The sequence below is a fragment of the Tachysurus fulvidraco genome, chromosome 10 (assembly GCF_022655615.1).
Source record: "Tachysurus fulvidraco isolate hzauxx_2018 chromosome 10, HZAU_PFXX_2.0, whole genome shotgun sequence".
Lineage (NCBI taxonomy): Eukaryota > Metazoa > Chordata > Actinopteri > Siluriformes > Bagridae > Tachysurus > Tachysurus fulvidraco.
Genome location: NC_062527.1, coordinates 8992471 through 9012278, shown reverse-complemented (window position 1 = coordinate 9012278; position 19808 = coordinate 8992471). Strand labels below are relative to the sequence as shown.

General features: G+C 37.0%; 1 protein-coding gene across 2 annotated transcripts in view; it reads left to right on the top strand.

The window, feature by feature from the left end:
• Positions 1–19808, top strand: part of tmem266 (transmembrane protein 266) — a 47741-nt gene that overhangs the window by 995 nt on the left and 26938 nt on the right. The window contains exons 2-3 of one of the 2 annotated variants that reach the window (XM_027173345.2): positions 1567–1748; positions 13597–13785. In XM_027173345.2, the coding sequence (XP_027029146.1) occupies positions 1735–1748; positions 13597–13785 (203 nt within the window). In that variant the 5' untranslated portion in view covers positions 1567–1734. The remainder of the gene's footprint in view (positions 1–1566; positions 1749–13596; positions 13786–19808) is intronic. The other variant, XM_027173346.2, reaches the window with a different exon arrangement.

The following is a 19808-nucleotide window of genomic DNA, read 5'->3' as shown; positions in this document are numbered from 1 at the left end:
CAGGAGAGGGAGCTGTGCTAGTCTACTGCCCAGACCTGATAGTGGCACTATTAAAAATAGGTCATCTTCGTCTCTTTAAACATATTAGTCTGTACCACTTATAAAAATGGACCCCGATTTAAGGCAGAAGACAAATGAGAAAAAACCTTGTATGCATAAACAGTAGGATTTTAGGTTTGCTTTATAATCTGTTATGGTTGCATCAGTTGGGATGCTAGTAAATAGCAATGAAATCTAATTTTACCAAAACTCAGAGCTCTCTGCATTGATAGACCTGATACTGATTTGATATCCTTCAGTAACTAAGCTGCTATGTTGCAATCACCTAAAGTTATGCAAAACACTATGGGTGCAATGACGGCCTACTGGACTGAATACACCGATATTCAGTACAGACCTGCAAATAAAACATTTTAGACTTTAGACACCCTCGATCATTTTAATTCAACTTGCCCAACATTGCTCTGCTTTCTTAGTATTCTGCTCTCCAATTATGATCCTTAATACATATCTTGTAAATCCTGATACTTTTACTGCTCATTTATATAAATGTTCAACTGTATATGACTACTTGAGCTTTTATAATTGAACAGACCATTTTTATTTTCTTCATTACTTCACTCTCTGTCTCAAACTTGTTTTTATTTATCCTATGATATCGAGCTCAGTCTTGGACGCTTGGATTTCACGACTCACTAAACCTTTCATCTCAACACTTAAATAATTGAAACGAGTGGTAAACAAGTTCCATGGATGTTTATGGATCCTAGTCCAGATTGAGTTTGACAGTTTCATCACACCTAGAAGAAAGAGTGTCACACCACCAGCTCAGGCTTTGGATAAAGCTTGCTTTGGCTGAAAATAGTGCTGTTTGTACAATAATATGCCACCATTTCCCTCAAGGCAGGTCTGTGATCAAACGTGACTAAAGCCTCACTCGGTGCTCACACATGCATTTTATATTGAGCGCAGTAAGAGGAAAGGAGCAAGGGGAATTCTCAGTAGGCTGAATTGACTAGAGCTCAAAGAATGTGGCATGGCCAGATTCGGATTTATCCAGAGGAGCTGAAGACTTATCCATAAAGTTTCATTACCTTAACTAGAATCCATCAAAAATCCGTGAGCATTGGGAGAATCACATAATTGCTGCAGGCTGATAGGAGATAAGAGCTTATTTCATAAATTCCAGTCTCAGCAAGGTCAGATGAAATACAATGGCTCACTCTAATATCAAATCATTGCATTTGTAATTGTATGCTCTTTTGTAGAATCAAAAAAGCCTGGGTGAGTTCCAGCATAAAGCTCTTATAACTTTATTATAATCTCAGTTGTAAAGGAAAAGCTGTATTCATTATACTGATGGTTCAATTTCACAAGCCGATACCTCTTTTCCCTTGACTGATTAAATAATCTAAGCCACAAATGTGTTTTAAAACCTGAGTATGCAGCTTTAGTTGCACAATTATCCATCTCATTTATGTTACCAGGGCCTATATTTCTTTATTTTTTAAGTTTATTTTGAACTACCTAGGATGTTGCCAAGCCTGTGTTTTTTTCTTATTACAGGTTTGGTGTGAGTTTGATCATCCCCATCTGGATCAACTAGGACCTTCAATTAAGGAGAGGGCTTTGTTATTATTTATTTATTTTGTTTCCTTTATTTTTATTAGTTATTTATTTTTAGTTTTTTTTTTTTTTGAGGAAGTCTGGTCCTTGTCCACTGCAGCCTTCACTATGAGCCATCCACAGTAAGTAGGCTACAGTTTACACCATCTTATCTGATAAGGAAATATGTTGAGTAATCAACCAAGAGCAAGTCAATATGAAGAATGCTATTGTCTGCACTGCACGCTCAAGGATAGCAGTATGAATGCATGAATGTGTGTGTATGTATATGTAATCTATGGGCTACTGTCAAGAGCTTGGAACATTTATTGCATTTGAACAGCTTTGTGTGACTGAATAGAAGGTGTTTGACTTTTGAGTGTTTGAGCGTTGTTCCTCTAGCTTTTGTGAGGTATGTTTGGGAATTGGTTACCTTGAGTTGATTGTACCATGTTTCACACTGTCAGAGTATTTCCTTGCTTTATTTTTTTTCTGTTTGAATTGATAATGCTGTAAAGGTGTAAAATACTGATTTCTTAGAAATCTGTGGGCCAAATCAAGTCACATTCACATTTTCAATGGAATGAAATATACATTCATCAGACACTTTATTCGGAAAAACCTGTACACCTGCTTATTCATGCAGGTATCCAATCAGCCAGTCATGTGGCAGCAGCACAATGCATAAAATCATGCACATACAAGTCAAAAGATTCAGGTACTGTTCAAATCATATATAATTAATGCAACATTACTGCTGAGTTCTTGGGATTTTCACACACAACAATCTATAGATTACATAAAATGGTGCATAAAATGACAACAACAACAAAAACAGCGAATGAGTAGCAGTATTGCATGCATTAAAATGCCTTGTTGATGAAAGAGGACAATGCCCAGACTGGTGTGGGCTGACAGGAAATAAATAACTCCTTATAACTGTGGTGAACAGAAAAGCATCCCAGAATGCACAGTATGCCAAACCTTGAGACCGATGGATTGCAACAGCACAAGATCATATCGAATTTCACTCCTGTCAACCAAGAGCAGGACCGGAGGCATTTTCAACTGGGCAGTTGCAAATATCACCTAGACAGGACCAATATTGTGCTGCTTCCATATGATTGGCTGATTGTATAATTGCATGAATGAGCAGGTGTTTGTTTATTCCTAATCAAGTGCTCTGTGAGTCTATATAAAGAATTACAAATTTAACCACTAATTGATATAAATAAAAGTCTGGTTTGGGCCATTTCATTTTCTACACAATATTTAACTCTGCATCCATTTACACAGAGTTAATAACAAGGTCATGGCAGCAGGAGAGCTCTTTAATGTGACACCTCACTCAAGAGTGACACGGTGGTGTCCTGATGTTAGCACTCATTTCCTCCTTCTTCAGTCTGCTGCCTGAGGAGTTGATATCATCATTTATGGCCCCACACTGATGTACCATCAGTTTCTCAGTGTGCTGTGAGATTCATATGAAACACCTGATCCCTCCATGCCCTTTCTGTGTCCTTCTAGCCCCAGTGTCTCTGAACCACGGTTAGCAAGATGAGTGAGCCATATTAACTGGCAACTCCTTTTTATAGTTGTTTCCTTCAGTTACCCTTGCACTTTTTTCTGATCAGTTGAAAAAGGGGAACCTCTGAACGTTAGTGCTTCTGTTTAATACAGTAGTTATCGGTAATTGTTGTGTATCTGTCAGTCAGCATTTTAAAGAAAGCAGATGTGAATGGTGAGAGATGGAGAGAAGCACAGTGTAAAGGGGCAGAATGCAGTTAGAGATTTCACAGATGGTCAATGACAAATGAAGAGGTTCATTACTATCAAGAATCAATTACATAAACCAAGCAGGGTGGAACAAAGCTGTCTGACAAGAAAAAAAAAATGTGGAAAGAAAACACTGCATATAGTGAAAGAGGGAAACCCATTATAATGTCCTCCCTGTTGGACAGAACTGTGAATTGATGCAGTTTATGCTGCTGAACTTTGTTTCCTCAGTGGAGCTGCCGTGTAAAAAGCAGATGAGAAGATCTCCTGCTGTATTATCTCAGGCCAGATATTTTTGTGCTCCTGAAGAGTCTCATAGGCTGGAGGAGAGTGGTATTCTCTTCCTCCATCCCATTCTTCCTCTCTCATTCTGATCTCTCTTTGCCTGTCCGTCGTTTTTTGCCTTTCTTCCTCTTTCTCTGATGAATGAAGTGCTGCTCATATTCAGTGTGAACAGGAAACAGACAGACCCATAAAACTGATCAAATGAATTGTTTATAAATGGCCATTAGAAGCTTTTTATTACTGAGTTGTTATTTTTGGAGATCTGAAAGAATACTTTAATATTTATACAGTAATACAAATGATATACACAATAAAATGATATTGACTGTGTCTGTAGCAGAACATGCTCAGGTGTAACACTGGTTTCATTGCTTTTATAGGTTGACAGGGTGAGCTCTGTTGTCATCCTTCACTTGTGTGTACTTGTATTTACTACTGTATATAAGGATATTGCTATATATAGTGCACAACAACATTAATCACTGTCTGCTTCTGCTTTGTGCATGCATACTACTAAAGAATCTGCACCCAGAGATTAATAACATTTTAGGGGGTATTTTTGACCAGGCAGTCAATAATGACTCACAAGAAACACACAAGGAATAAAACTTAATGGGGCATTCTGGAAAATATTCAGTGCTGGGTGCTGTAATGCAGCCTGAGGCAAAGTTTGTTGCCACCCTGAAGTTTATTTTTTTCATATAACAGAATCCGGGAGTTCTTTATTCTAGAGTGGGAGGAGATTATTTGGTATCGATGGTTCAGAAACAGTTAAATCTACGTTCTGCATTCATGCTCTACACACACACACACACACACACACACACACACACACACACACACACACACACACACACACACACACACACACACACACACACACAAACACACACATACCCAATCCTATACTTGTCAGATATTCCTATACTTGTAAGGAAAAACGTTTTCTTTTTCTTTTGTTAGTGCTTTGCATTAATTTAATGCAAATAAGAAAATAAAACACAGTCAGGCTTGTAAGTCACATGATAAGTTGTACACTAATGTAGGTATTTTCACATTTTGAAAAGTACTCTGTATTCTCAATAGGCAAAATTATTTACAGCCTGGCTTTCAAAATTGCAACTCAGAAGTTTCATGAGCCTGATTAAACTAATCACATGTCATGAAAAGTACAAACTTTACACAGAATGTGGGCTATGCTAATATGTTTAAAAAACAGATTTATTTAATTCAGATTCCATAGTGTGGTTGAAATAAGGATACAGAATATGTTGGTAACATACTGAGTATTTAGCTTCAAGTTAAAAGAACATTGATAATCAGTGTGGAGAAGCTGCTGCAGATAGGTTGCATGTAAATGTTATTACTGAGACCACGTTAATACTGGGTTGAGACTGTGTTGAGACTGTCTTGTTTAAGAAGTAGACCGTTCTGTTTACACATTATTGGCACTCTCCTTACAAAACATGAGTACTCATACTCACAGTGATTGTACCTCAACAGTTCAATTTCTACCTTTACTGAACTAACTTGTCTATTTAATCTGCCTGCATGGATTTTTATGCATTGTCCCCACTTTCTGTGTGTGTGTGTGTGTGTGTGTGTGTGTGTGTGTGTGTGTGTGTGTGTGTGTGTGTTTGTGTGTGTGAGAGAGAGAGAGAGAGAGAGAGAGAGAGAGAGAGAGAGAGAGAGAGAGAGATTTTTTTCGGCATAGAAGTGAATTGTCGGCTTGTTGCAGTCGACTCCCTCAGCCTGTTCAATCTGGGGAAGCCAAAGCTTTAACCACCCACACAATAGCTATATTGCATTACATTGCATAATTCCTTTGATAAACAGACATGTTTATGTAGGACAGTTCTCAAACAGATCACATTTGGTTAGAAGCGGTACAATTTTTTTTTTAAATATATACTGCCCACTTTCGAATGGTCAGATACTCATCTGAAGCTTTACAGAAATGAATATGAAATGCATAAGAGTGAAACCATAACAAAATTGCTAGTTAGCAGTTTACAGCCTTGTTGTTTTGTCTTAATCCAACTTAAGTTTCCTCCTATTTATTTCTCACAACATGACACCAGTACAGGCTATATCGTTATCTAATCTGTATGAAAGACTTACTTTGGGTGAGTGGGTACATATTTTCAAGGCACCTGACACTCAGCATAAGTGTGAAGATCTGTTACTTGCTAACTCATCCTGAAGGCTTGTTACTTGAGTGCTTCCTGCAGCATCTGGTTGTGACTGCACAACAGATGTGCACAGGATACGTGCAAAGTTTATCTCTCCAAATCGTGTTCTCGGTTTCCTTAGTGCAGGTGGCGGTGTGGCTTGTTAGATAGTTTAGTGCAGTTTGTTCAACTTGGAAATGAGCTCTAATTAACTGAAAATGCCAGCTCCAGGATCATGGCTTTAATTTACATAGGTTCTCCAGTTTCCATCCACCTCCCCAAAACTTGCCACAGGGATGATTTTTAATTGCCCTTAGATGTGAGGGTGTGTGCTGCTGTGTGATGGAACTGCATCCTATCCCATTACTCCTGCTTTCCACCAAGTGCTCTCTGGGATTGGATTCACCGTGACCTTGACTAGGATAAAGGTGCTACTGAAGACGAATAGATTCATTTCCTGAAACAATGTCCTTCTGTGGTTTTGATGGTTAGAGGCCTTCGATGCCTACCTTTTAATCTGGCGACACCATATTTTATATTAATGCTTTGAACAAATGAATGTGCATTAAATATGACATCCCACTATACTGTACATAAAGAGGATTTGTTGATGATTACTGTGTTCTAATAGTTCAGTTAAATGTCTGTATGGTGCTATGGGCAGCTGGTTAGGAGAGTGTGGCAGGAAGCAGCCAGAATGCCAATGACTTGGATGCCCTCCCTATCTCACAGAGTGTGCTGAAACAGCAATTCTCTATCTTATGAGCTGACGGATGATCATAACTTTTACTTTACTCTTGACATGTTTTACAGATATTTCAACAGGGAGATTTTATACCAGTATACTGTAAAACAAAAGATTCCATGTCATTAAGCAGTATATAGTTTGTCACTGCATGTCTGTTGTCAAGTCAGCAAACGTTTGACTTTTTATTTATGAAGATTTATTTTCAATAGTGTAGCACGGTTTATTGCTTACTTCTCATCAGAAGGGGTTGCATTAAATTAACACTCTACATAAATAAAATAAAGGTCTAATCAATCTCATGAGGGTTTCTATAAGGTGATATATTTATTTTAACATAAGTGTTAAATAAAAATTTATAATAATTAACATTAAAGAATTCAATAAAAAATGTCATTCTTTACTTAAATTTCTATCAGGTAAACATTGATAAATTGCTGTCATATTAGATTAACAAATCACTTTGGAAAATGCTGTAGAAAAGAAATCAACTTTGAGCTGCTAATGGTAACTCAATATTTTTCTTTATTTAGTGCATTTTTTCCCACCATAATCGTCATAAGTTTGAGAAGCTAAGGATCTTAGAATGTTATTGAATTAGTTAATATATAAGACAGGCTTTTAACAATTTTTTTCTTATTTCATTTCATACCTTTGAAGTAGAACTGATTTAATTTAACTTTTTTCACCTTTACTCAAATGGAGATTCTCTGTATGTCAGTATGATTCAATACTTTTGCTAAAATTCAGTCAGGCCTCATGTTCACTCCAGCTCTGCTCTTTTGCACAGATAGCAGTTTGACTCTGAGTGAAGTCTGTGAGTGTTTTGTGGTAGTTTTCATGGTACAAAGAAAGTGGCAGCCATATACTGTATCCCCCCTGCAGAAGCAATTGCTTTATGGTACTCTATGTAATTCTTCCAAATGTGGGACATTTGTATTAGGTCTTTGCTTTCTGCAAATAAAAGTTTGTTAACTATGTGCAGATGCGAAAAAAAAAACCTTATATAAAGCTTCTATTCAAAGCATGCAGTGAGTGATACAGCCTTAGTAACTCTCAGTAATTCTTTTTTCCGGACATGAACTGTTTAAGCAGTGGCAATGGCATTGTAAATCCCAAAGTAATTAATGAGGTACATTGGTTCATTTTATGTTATCAGATATAATCATTCAGTATGTGCTCTGTAAAGGGAATTGGTCGTCCTTCCCTGACTTTACCCTGCGCCATTTCATGCCGCATATGCTCTACAGCATCTCGTGGACCTTTATTATTTTCCCAGCATTTATAAAAGGTAAAACGTGTGTGTTTGCTGTGTATGCACTTTAAAGTTAAAACCTGTGAAAAATTGCATCCTTGGTGAGCAGGGTTGGAAGTTAGTTCCCATTGGGGTTCTTTATTTTTCTCTTTCTATCGATTCTCTTTGGCTGATTAATGGCATTGGGCTGTAAACTCACCAGGGGCAGATAGGTAATTGTTTGGACTGAGACAGCTATGGGAATGAGCATGGTTAAGGAAGACATGCAAAGCTTGTAACCTGGTTTATTTATATTATTTGTCAGCCTAGCATCTATAATGCTTATATATCTCATAGCGCTCACTACATCACATTGATTTCAGTGATTTTGTTTACTATTTCTAAATTTCTAATATCAGTATGGCTTCTTATCATGTATCCACTGATAGGTCTGAATATCTAGTCTATATAAAATATTTAATGGGTGCTAATTTGTGTCATTTGCCCATCTTGTAGAGTTAAGGCTAGCATCTAACTTTCATCACCCCCCCCCCCACCCCGTGCCATTAAAATGGCATTAAGCCAGCATCCCAACCTCATAAGAACCCGAACCCGACCATCTCCATCCATTTGCATATGATAATCCGGAAATGTGATTTTGCTACTCTGAGCAGTCTGTGTTTGTCGGGAATGATTAAAGCTCTACCGATGATCAGTAGGGAGGAGTGCCAAGTGTGCATATAGCATCAGGGTGGAGGGCAGCAAGCATGCTGAGGCTGCTGTTTCCGAGACGTGGAGGTCAGTCGAAGTCAGTAGAAGAGGCGAGTGCTACAGCCAGAACATTGCTCTTCAGGAAGGAATATTCTGCTGCCTACATCACTACACAGTCCTACAGTATCCTGCAGCACAGCTTTAATTCTCATCTTTTTAGTATCATAACAGTTTTTCATGCTCCTTTGCCAAAGGTAGTAATTGGTTCTCTTATTTATAGTCTTTTTCTATAACTTGTATTCTGTATAGTTTAATCTTTCAAATTTTTACCCAACCACAAAACTGTTTCAACTTTTTTTCATTTTTAAAGATGCTATATTTTACCTCTTAGTTTGTAAATTGCACATGGCATAGAAATTAAAGGATGGCCTTTAAAAACTCTTGAATTAAAAAAAAAAAAGTTTAAAGTCTTATAAACTAATTTAGGGACATTTGACTGTCTAACTTTGACTGTATTAACATTTCAGAGTGGGTCAAAGGCGACACCATATCACACACTGCATGTCTGTAGACAATGACTTCTCTCTCTTCTATTTTAAATGTAAAAGACTTTCTTTAACCTCTGCATTTCCATTTGTTCCTCCTTACTTTTAATCAGTGCCCCCTCCTCTTTCTCACACATTGTCATTATTGACGTCTTCACCCAGAGGAACATGGACAAGTGCTAGGCAGCAGCTCTTGCTCCTGCTTGACTCCTCTGTCCTTGATTGATCCATTTTAAGTATTGCAAGTATTGATTTCATTATAAGTACAGGCATAAAGGATTATGACATTATTACAATGTGTGTAGCTTTAAAGGTAAAGGAATTTATGCGAGGTCCTAGTGCTCATTTAATGATTTGTTTAGTGCTAGCATTGTGCTGGATTATTTATTTAGTCATTAAAATTTAATAACCGTTTATTTAAGTGCCAATAAGGTCGAGCCAGATAAACTGTACTTCTCTTTACTTACATACAGATTACACAAAAAGACAATATTTCCTTTCGATTTAATTACCTCATAGACATTTCAGGCTTTCATTAGACATATGTATCATGTTCGTGTGATAAGAATTGGCGGAGTTATCAGTTCATGTTTGTAACGTGTTTCAGGAAGATGGTCAAGGAGACAGAGATGTCTGAATGCACACCCTGGTTATTTTCTTTATTTGCCAAAAGCACAGTGTTTTGTTGTTATTATGAAGGCAGTCAAATAAAAGTAGACACTTCACAGTTTTGAATGATGTATTACATGTATGTGTATGATTATGAATGACGGAGTATTTTAAGTGGATTTCACGTTGAAGAGGAAAAAAGCGCCTAAAACGCGCCTGCGAGCCTGTCGACCCCAGAAGGTTAATGTCTGGTAAATTTTGATATCACAGGTAGTATATGATGGTATTTGCAAGATGTGTAACATTTTTTAAAGAAAACATGAGTGAGAAGGTAAAAAAATGTATTTTATTTCCTATCAAGTCAAGTCAAGAAGCTTTTATTGTCATTTCAACCATATAGAGCTGTTGCAGTACACAGAGTCATAATGAGACATTTCTCCAGGACCATGGTGCTACATAAAGCAAAGACAAATCTAAGGATTTACAGGACATATGTAAGTTAATATAAGGCATAACAGAATGGCACAATCATCAAAAAACATAACAATAAAGAAAATAAGTAATAAATAATCCTTGTATCTCTGGAAAAACTGTCCGTAGTGTGTGAGTGAATGAGAGAGTGTGTGTGTGCCCTGCGATGGGTTGGCACTCCGTCCAGGGTGTATCCTGCCTTGATGCCCGATGACGCCTGAGATAGGCACAGGCTTCCCGTGACCCGAGTAGTTTGGATAAGCGGTAGAAAATTAGTGAGTGAGTGAGTGAGTAATCCCTGTTTAAAAGTTTGCATTACTTTACTTCTTAATATGGTGTATTGCACCCTTTAGCATCAATGATGGCATGCAGTCTTTTGTAATAATTGTGCATGCAGTCCTTAATTCTCTCAGGTGGTATAACTGCCAATTCTTCTTGGCAAAATGCCTCCAGTTCCTATCAATTTTTTGGTTGTCTTGCACAAACTGCTCGTCTGAGATCTCCCCAAAGTGGCTCAATGATATTGAGGTCAGGAGACTGTGATGTCCATTCCAGAACCTTCAGCTTTTTCTGCTTTAACCATTGGAGTGTCAACCTTGACTTGTGATTGGGATCATTGTTATCTTGGAACATCCGAGCGTCCCATGCACAGCTTTTGTGCTGTAGAATGCAAATTGTCTTCCAGTATTGTCTGACAACATGTTGCATTCATCTTGCCATCAATTTTTTTAACTTCCTTGTGCAACTGGAGCTCACACAGCCCCGAATCATAAGAGATCCACCACCATGCTTTACAGTTGGGATCCATAGATCACCAAGGATCCCCATAGACCTTGTTGACTCCTCTCCAAATATAGTGTTTATACTTGTGACTATAAAGTTTTATTTTGGTCTCATCACTCAAAATGACTGCTCCAGAAGCTGTGAGGTTTTTCTAGGTGCTCTCTGGTATACTGAAGGCAGGTCTTTTTGTGGCATGGGTGCAGTAACAGCTTTCTCCTGGCAACTCAACCACGCATGTAATTTGTGTTTAAGTACCTCCTTATTGTGCACCTTGAAACAACACCATCACTTTTTTCAAGAGCAGCTTGTATTTCTATCAAAGTTGTTTATGGGTTTTTCTTTGCAGTACTGGGTGAAATCTTTCTTGTTCTACTTGACCGTGGTTTAGTATCAACAGAACCGCTTATTTTCCACCTCTTTTTTGAACAGTACTGACTGCCATTTTTTAAGTGTTTTGATATCTTTCCGTATCCTTTTTTCCTGCTTTATAAAGTTCAGTACTACATTATTACGCAGGTCCATTGCAGGTTCAGTGCATCACTTCATGAGCTGAGAAACTCACTGATGATTTATGCACAGACACTAATTACAATTACAATGAATCACAGGTGTGGAAACATCCCTTTAATAGCCATTTAAACCTCTGTGTGTCAATGTGTGTGATATGTAAACCTTTGATTGGGGTTGTTTAGGTGATTTCAGTTATCATAAGGTTTTAAAAAGGAGTCAAACATCTATGTTATAATTAATGACTTCATGTTTATTCATATTTATTCTATAAAGTGGATTAGAGTAGATGCTCCTTTGCCAAACATGGTAACTGGCATTTCTTTACATTTATAACTAGTAGTATCTTTTTTTATAACTTGTATTCTGTATGTTTAATGTATTAATTGCTTGCACTTTTCTGTCATTGCTGCAGAATAAAAAATAGATTTACAGATTGCAAACATTCATTCAGTAAATGATCAACAAGCCCTGGTTAGAGCCTGTCTTTTCCTGATTTATATATATATATATATATAATATATTATAATTTATTTATTATTATCTTTTTTCATAAATTTGTAATAAAGTAAATAAATGTCCCGACTCATTTCAAAAGAAGTGGGTTTTTTTTGTCAAAAATGTACCACATTTCTTGTAAACGCCTTCATGATGCCACACTTACATATGAAAGGTGTGTACACATGTGTAACCAGGTAAAGAGAAATGTTTTCTTTTTCTTTTTCCTATTTTATTATTTCCATTTTTACTTAAATCTTGTTGGTTTTTATAACACATTATAGGTGAAAATGATTTATATTGATTTCATTATTTGTTCATCACAAAGACGTGATTTTAACAGCGGTGATTTTATATCCATTGCTATATATATTGTCTTAAATTATACTGCAAGAAAACAACATTACTTTGGATAAACACAAACCAAGACTCTTTTCTGTTCTGGCACCGAGGTGGTGGAATGAACTTCCCCTAGATGTTTGAACAGTTGAGTCACTGGCTATCTTCAAATGATAGGTGAAGACCTACCTCATCCTGAAACACTTGAACTAGCGCTTATGATGTATATATTTACATTTACAGCATTTGGCAGACAACCTTATCCAGAGCATCATACATTTATTATTTCATTTTATCCAACTGAGCAGTTGAGGATTAAGGGCCTTGCACAGGGGCCCAAAATCACAACCTTCCAATTGGTAGTCCAAAATTTAAAACACTAGGCTACAACATGTTTTCTTTGATAGAATACAAAGCACTTTTGTACGTCGCTCTGGAAAAGGGCGGCAGTCAAATGTCATAAATGTAAATGTAAATCATATTTGGAGAAGAGGTGCTTTGTCAGTTACGTAGACATTCCCATATATCATTTAATCATCAAACATTTCTTTTCCAGTTTCTCCTATAGCTTTCATTGTGTTCTGCATCTGGGCTCTGCCTCATGTTACACAGTAATGCACATAAATGTGTTTCATTAAATGGGATTGTACTCCTCTTGCTGTGTGATCCAGCTCCCTCACCATACTGATTTGTTTTCATATCCCAGGTTTCATGTACTGTTGAAATAAGGTGCATTTCTCATCCCACTGAATGTGTATTCACACTATGATTTATTATTCATGTTATTTGTGCCGAAGTTTGCGCTTTCCATTTACTGACCTCAGGAATATTATTTATCTGTTCATTTATATTTTACGGCATTCGTTTCATGAAGTGTTGCTGTCAATTGGAGTGGTATGCAACTGTAAGGCCTGTCAGTGATAATACATATATATAGGTACTGTACGCTGTTGCTTTTTCTCCTTCACTGTCTGTTTCCTGTACGAAATCTTCTACTCTAATGATGTACACGGTCAAATTAACATTGTTTTTTTTTTTTTTTTTACTGACCTTATACTATACGCATCATAGCATCTAGTCTTTCTGTCTTTTTGTTTTAGTAAGAACATATTCTTCTTGTACTAATGTATTTAAAGCATACAGTGTACAGTATATGCTTTGGTGTATTGTAGGCTGTTCAATGACTAATGCGGTCATGGCTGCTCTGCTCAGGTCAGTAGGTCTCTGGTTTCATCTTTGGAGGTGCTTCAGTGTGTGAGATGCTTCAGTGCTCTTTTCCAGCAGCCCGGTGTGTGATTGAGCCCCCTGTGTGTGCAGGCCCTCTCAGCCGTCCGCAGCACCCGACCTGGAAGTGATCTCCCAGCAGGTGGAGGATGAAGGCCAGTGCATGGCTCCAGTGCAGCTGGTCAGCTTTGCTTACCGAGATCTCCCTCTGGCCGCACTCGACATCTCACTGGCAGGCTCTCAGCTCATCTCCAACCTGGATGAAGAGGAAAATAGAGAAGGGTAGGAGAACATCTTATACACATCAGCATATCTTCAGTATCTTACATCACACATACATGCAAGAACACAAAAAAACCCATAGGTGATATCAAAGTGATTTTATGTGATTATTGTGCTAAACCACTGGGCGCTGGTTAGGAATTATACTAAGCATTTTCTATGGCTCATGGGATTCAGGGTGAACATAAAAACTGAAGATAAATTTCAAATTTTCCAATAACATTCATCACAAGTTTTTTAGGTCCTTGCAGTTTGGCATATTCAAAACCTACTAAAAGATAAACCATCTAAAAAATCAGGAGGAACAACATACTAAGCAGTTCATACTCAGATCAACGATACTGACTTTTAAATGGTATTCCTGGAATTTATTGAATGTTTGGTTAGATGTGAGATAAAACAATAGATTGTTGTGTAAACCGCTCTTCGGTCTCTCTGCATGGAATTGGACTGATCATAATCTTAGTTTCACTAAACCCCAAATAGAAACTCCAGCAGGATGTTTGTCATATTGACACAAATCAGAACATGGTCTCATTAATATAAGGCAGAGAAACAATGTCATTTATTGCTTTCTTATCCAACATGATACCTGAATATGGATACTGAAATGTATAGATATAGCAAAACTCTTCAACTTAAAAAATATTAAAGCAAATCTTTGCATCAAGTAGATGTCAAGGTATGGGATTATGTGAAAAATTAAGAAACTGTTCATCTCCATCAAAATTGTAAGGATTTGCAATTGCTGTTCGCCTGAGAATTTCACATTATTGTTTAGAGATGACAAGGAATGGTGCAACAACAAAAAACATCATGTGAGCAGAGGCTCTGCAGACCGAACAGCTTATCGATGAGCGAAATCACAGGAGAAAGAACAGACTGGTCTGAGCTTACAGCAAGTCTATAGTGACTTAAATAATGACTCTTAACAACAGTGGTAAACAGAAAAGCATCATGTCAGGAAATTTATCATGTCAGCCAAGAACAAGAACCCTGAGCACAGACTGACCTAAACAAGAACTGGAAAAAGATCAGGTGACTGTCCAGATAATAAGTGTACAACAAACTAACCATGAATTTAAACCTACTATTTTGAAAATTAGTGTGCAAGCATCTACTTTCAAATTGTGGAATTACAGAAATACAGCATGAAAACTATAACATATACAGACTAACCATGTGACTCTTTCACACCTTTTTTTACCCTTGATGTGTTGAGTATAGTGAGTCTGTGACACTCTTCAATGTGAGGGTTATGCACTTGGTTGTTGGCCTTTTGGACTCTGCTGTCCGGTCTGGGCAGTGTGAGTCATGCTGGACGGGCACTGCGCAATTCTCTGCTTCATGCTGGGCAAGTAGACAAACACCATACGCTTAATTATGGCAAGCGTCACAGCATCCACAGGCCACACCTACCTGGGTGTTTGTGCTTATGTGTGTGCTTATTTGTGTAAGACCAGATGGCCTATGCACACTTCTAGGTGTGTTTGTGTGTGTGTGTGTGTGTGTGTGTGTGTGTGTGTGTGTGTGTGTGTGTGTGTGTGTGTGTGTGTGTGTGTGTGTGTGTGTGTGTGTGTGTGTGTGTGGGTGTGTGTGGTCACAAACTAACATTGGCCTATTCCTGATGATTGAACTCTTGGTAATTTTGTTTAGTGGTAAATCAAATACCACATAAAACTTCAGTATTTTACTTTACTTTTACACTGCAGCTAAAATTCCAGATAGGATTATTAATTAATTTATTCTCAAACAAAATAGATCATTTAAAAGTAGCTGTATGCAAAACACACACACACACACACACACACACACACACACACAACACACACACAACACACACAACCACACACGCACAGACGCACACACCAACACAATCACAACTGAAAAATATAGACACTGACATTAGTTTACTCTTAAAATATAATAATTCACAAACTCTCCCTTAAGAATGTCAACATCTTTGACTATACAGTGACATTCAGTTAAGTCTATTACATTATCTCCTGACAACTTATATGTTATAGCAGGATACACGTTATGAGGTATTTGTGTCAAACCAAAAATCACACAATAATGAATAGTACACATTATTTCCACAGCTGAATTTCCTCATTACATATTTTTCAGCATGAAGGGAAAAAAATAACTCAATATCTATACAAAATGTTATTTTGTCAGTGTTAGCTATCTTTTGTTCTGTTAACTGTGTGGGAACTATGATATTGACCAGAACTGTAAGGTCATGCTGCAATGTGATATAAAAATATAATGTCAAATTTGTATACATACCTTGTGAACCTTATGTGCATCTTGCTTTGTATCATCTAAAAAACAATTAACTTTTATATAAAACAAACCCAGAGTTGTTGATTAGCTTGGATAGCAAATGTGTCCTCTGTCTAGCCCATTATCAAACTAATTAATGATTAAATACACTGTTGTTGTTGTTCTTGTGGTTGTTGTTGTTGTTGTTTTATATTATTTAATATATACATTCAAATAATGAAAAATTTTTTTGTTCGAATATTCCATATTGTATATGGAATATTGTATATTTTCAATAAAATGTGCATGGTCAGATACTCCAGCTTAGTGACTTGTGCAACTGGAAACACTACAAACTTATAAAACTTGATCAGCTTACAGTATATCGCTCTCTTAAACATACTCAGAGTTCTTTTTAAATAACCAGACAAGCGCATGTTTGGCAGAGGTTCATTTCCATTTAAATCTTTTATTGTGTTAAACTTTATTTCCAGTTTACCTCCACTGTTTTGTCTGCTCTATTAACAGCTTCTTTGTCCATCTAGATGTGTGTGTGTGTGTGTGTGTGTGTGTGTGTGTGTGTGTGTGTGTGTGTGTGTGTGTGTGTGTGTGTGTGTGTGTGTGTGTGTGTGTGTGTGTGTGTTCACTCCCCTGTGATAGACTGGTGTCCCATTTAGGCCTGACTTAACTTGGACGTCAGATCAGAGACTTTGTGATATAACTCAGATTTGGTAACATGACTCTCTTCTTCAAATCACTGCATATTTTGTTCTAGGACTTCCTTGATTTCTGGGTCTGCATGTGTTTAGACTTGTAGAAGCAGTAACACAAACATGTTCAAGCAAATATAGTCCATGACAAAAGAGACCTGGCAACACTGTAGAGTTATGAAGTCTTATCAGCTCACAGCCTTTTCTAAACTGTTCTGTAAACATGCAGGGAGTTCTAGAAATATGTACAGAGGTCCTTTCGAGTAAACTGAGAACTGCCTGTTCAACAGAGGTTGTTTTTTTATTTAGTTCTTTCATTGTTTAAAGCACACAGCCAGCTTAACCTTAGGCATTTTTTATTTTCTTTTTGTTATTTATTTATCCGCTCTATGAACAGCTTCTTAGTAAAACTGTGAGATCATATACTCAAAATCTAGACTATAGATGTATACTAATCATCTTTAGTATTTCTAAAAGATGCTCCTTCCTCTCCATTTATTTTCTAAAGGATACCAGTCTGTTTTCCACCAAAACAGCAACCCACACCATGAGTTGTGCCAACATGTCAGTCTTAGAGAAGAGGCTTCCCTGTGTGGCATCCAGTGCAATGTAGGATTCTCTTAATAGTGGATGAACTTATTTTGGTATCTCATGCATCCATCTCCATAACCCGTTCCTTTGTGGGTGTCTTGGGGTTCATCAAGACAAAGTTCTTTCATATTTGGAAGTTTATTTGTGCCTGTTTCCATAGATTTTTGGATTTGCATACAACTGTTTTATCAGATGATCCAGGAATCCTCAACGGTTTGAAAATAGCATCTAAAGAGGTACTAAAAAGGCCAATTGGCTAATTTGGGCAAAAGGCACTGTCTCTAACGGTAGGCCATTTACAGCCATATGTCCAACTTAAATCCAATTTAACTCCTAATTATGATATTTAGCCAATCAGAATTCATTACATATATTTCTGGAATCTCCAGACTGTTTAAAGAGACATTCAGCTCGGTGTGTTTACATTTCTGACCTGCTAGAATTCTGATATAATAATTTAAAGATGAAATAAATCTGTTCTTAATCATTAGTTTTAAAATTACCTTTGATTTGAACAAAAGAGATGACCTAATTGACGTGCAAAAAGATTGATGTAAACGTTTGGCCTCAACCGTAAATCTTAAAACCATAAAACTCAATCGTAAAATTCCCAGGAAAGGCTTTAGACTGACCATGAATCTGACCATGACATTTGTAAATGGGTGAAGAAACAGCCCCTTTAATGATCTCAATGAAAAAAAAATGTAAGGAATTAAATGCACAGTTACGCTGCAGTAGCTCTTGTACTAGCTGCATCATATCTTTTAGCATCATTATCATGTCCTCCCATAGATTTTAGCCCTTAATTGGTTTATTGAGCCAGCAAAAAAATGGGCAGTATTTATAGGACTCAGCTGCCCAGGCGATAACGTTTCCAAGTCTCAGCTGATCTACAGCTCAACATAGACACTATGTCCTTGTTCTCCCCTAAAAATACACTGGATGTTTTCAGCCATTTTCTTTTCTTCTGTTGTTCCAATGTTATTCTGTTTTTATTTATTAAATGGGACAGAGTCTTCTTGGTAACACTGACAAAACAGCATGTATAAAATGTTTGGTATTTGCTCAGTTGTTGCTTGATTGAATGTAATAGACATGCTTTCAGAGAAGGTGGACTATAATTTGTTGTCATGTCAGCTACTGAACGATACACCTGAAATTAATGTAAGGTTAAATAAATGGATGAATTTTGAAGTAATTTTTTTGTATAATCAGCTGTACAAAAACAGCATTCAACTGTGTTGTTTTTTTATAATATTGATAAAAATAAATGTAGCACCAACATAGATTATATATCTTTATTTGAGACCTTTTGATTTGTCTGTCTTTAAAGCAATAAGCTTTTTTTCAGATTGCTTTTTAGGTCTTTTAATCTTTTTTTAACACTATTGCTGCCTTCCATGAAGCACATCTTATCTTGACCATTTTTGCAAAAACCCAACTCACACTGCAGAAGCTGTGGCACTGGCATGCTATTAACTTACAGTGGCTTTAATTTATAACACCCACCTGTACACACATTCTTAGTGTTAGAAATGCTGTAATACCTTGTAACCTGCTGTATTGGTTTATAATTTCAAGTCTATGAGAACCGAACAATCCTATTGAGCATTACATTATCTGGTGGTTTACAGATATGAGACCTGTTCCTTACCCTGAATGACTTTCACCCACATTGTGCTATTCTGTGTTGCCATATAAAAGGAGCTCCACATCAGTGCTGTGTGTGTGTTGGGGTCTGGTCCTGCTGCTTAAAGTAGCCTACAGTTGGTCACAAAGGGTGGCTGTGTGGGTAGATGGCTGTTCTATCTAACTTCAGGGGGTGCATACAGATCTTACAAATTGAGTGCAGGGGTGAAGATGACTATCTTCGGGTTATTCATAGTGGACTTTTGCAGAAGGGTTTCCTGTCCAGAGCATACAGTACTGTTCTGCACAGCATGGCATCAGGGGGGTATGTATACAGTCCCCTCTGAAAATATAATTAAATTGGCCATAGCCGATTCTTTTATTTCACTAAAGATAGTTGGGTGTGATCTAGATCCATTTCCAGATATTTTTATCTAAATAATTTACAACTTGGAACTGTTTTGTTTGAGCCACCCATTTTTCAAGTGATCATAAATAGTGTCACTGCGATTTGTTGCTTGTGGTTTGTCCTGTTATATGTATGTTAGAAATCTGTAATTTGGTGTTAGTGTTACTATCTTGAAGCAATTATTGCAAGCAAGGGATATGCAAATATTAAGTGTTATTTACTTTAATGTTAAGTATTATGTATGCGGTCAAGTACATTTGCTCACCTACTGTACACAGGGTGTGCGGTTAATAAATGTGCCATGTTGTAAATTGTTATACTTCTGATCATAACATCTCATTTTTTGATCTCAAACCCAAATATCTTTAATGTTGAGCAAAAACCATAACATTAGACTTCAAATACTTTCAGTTCGG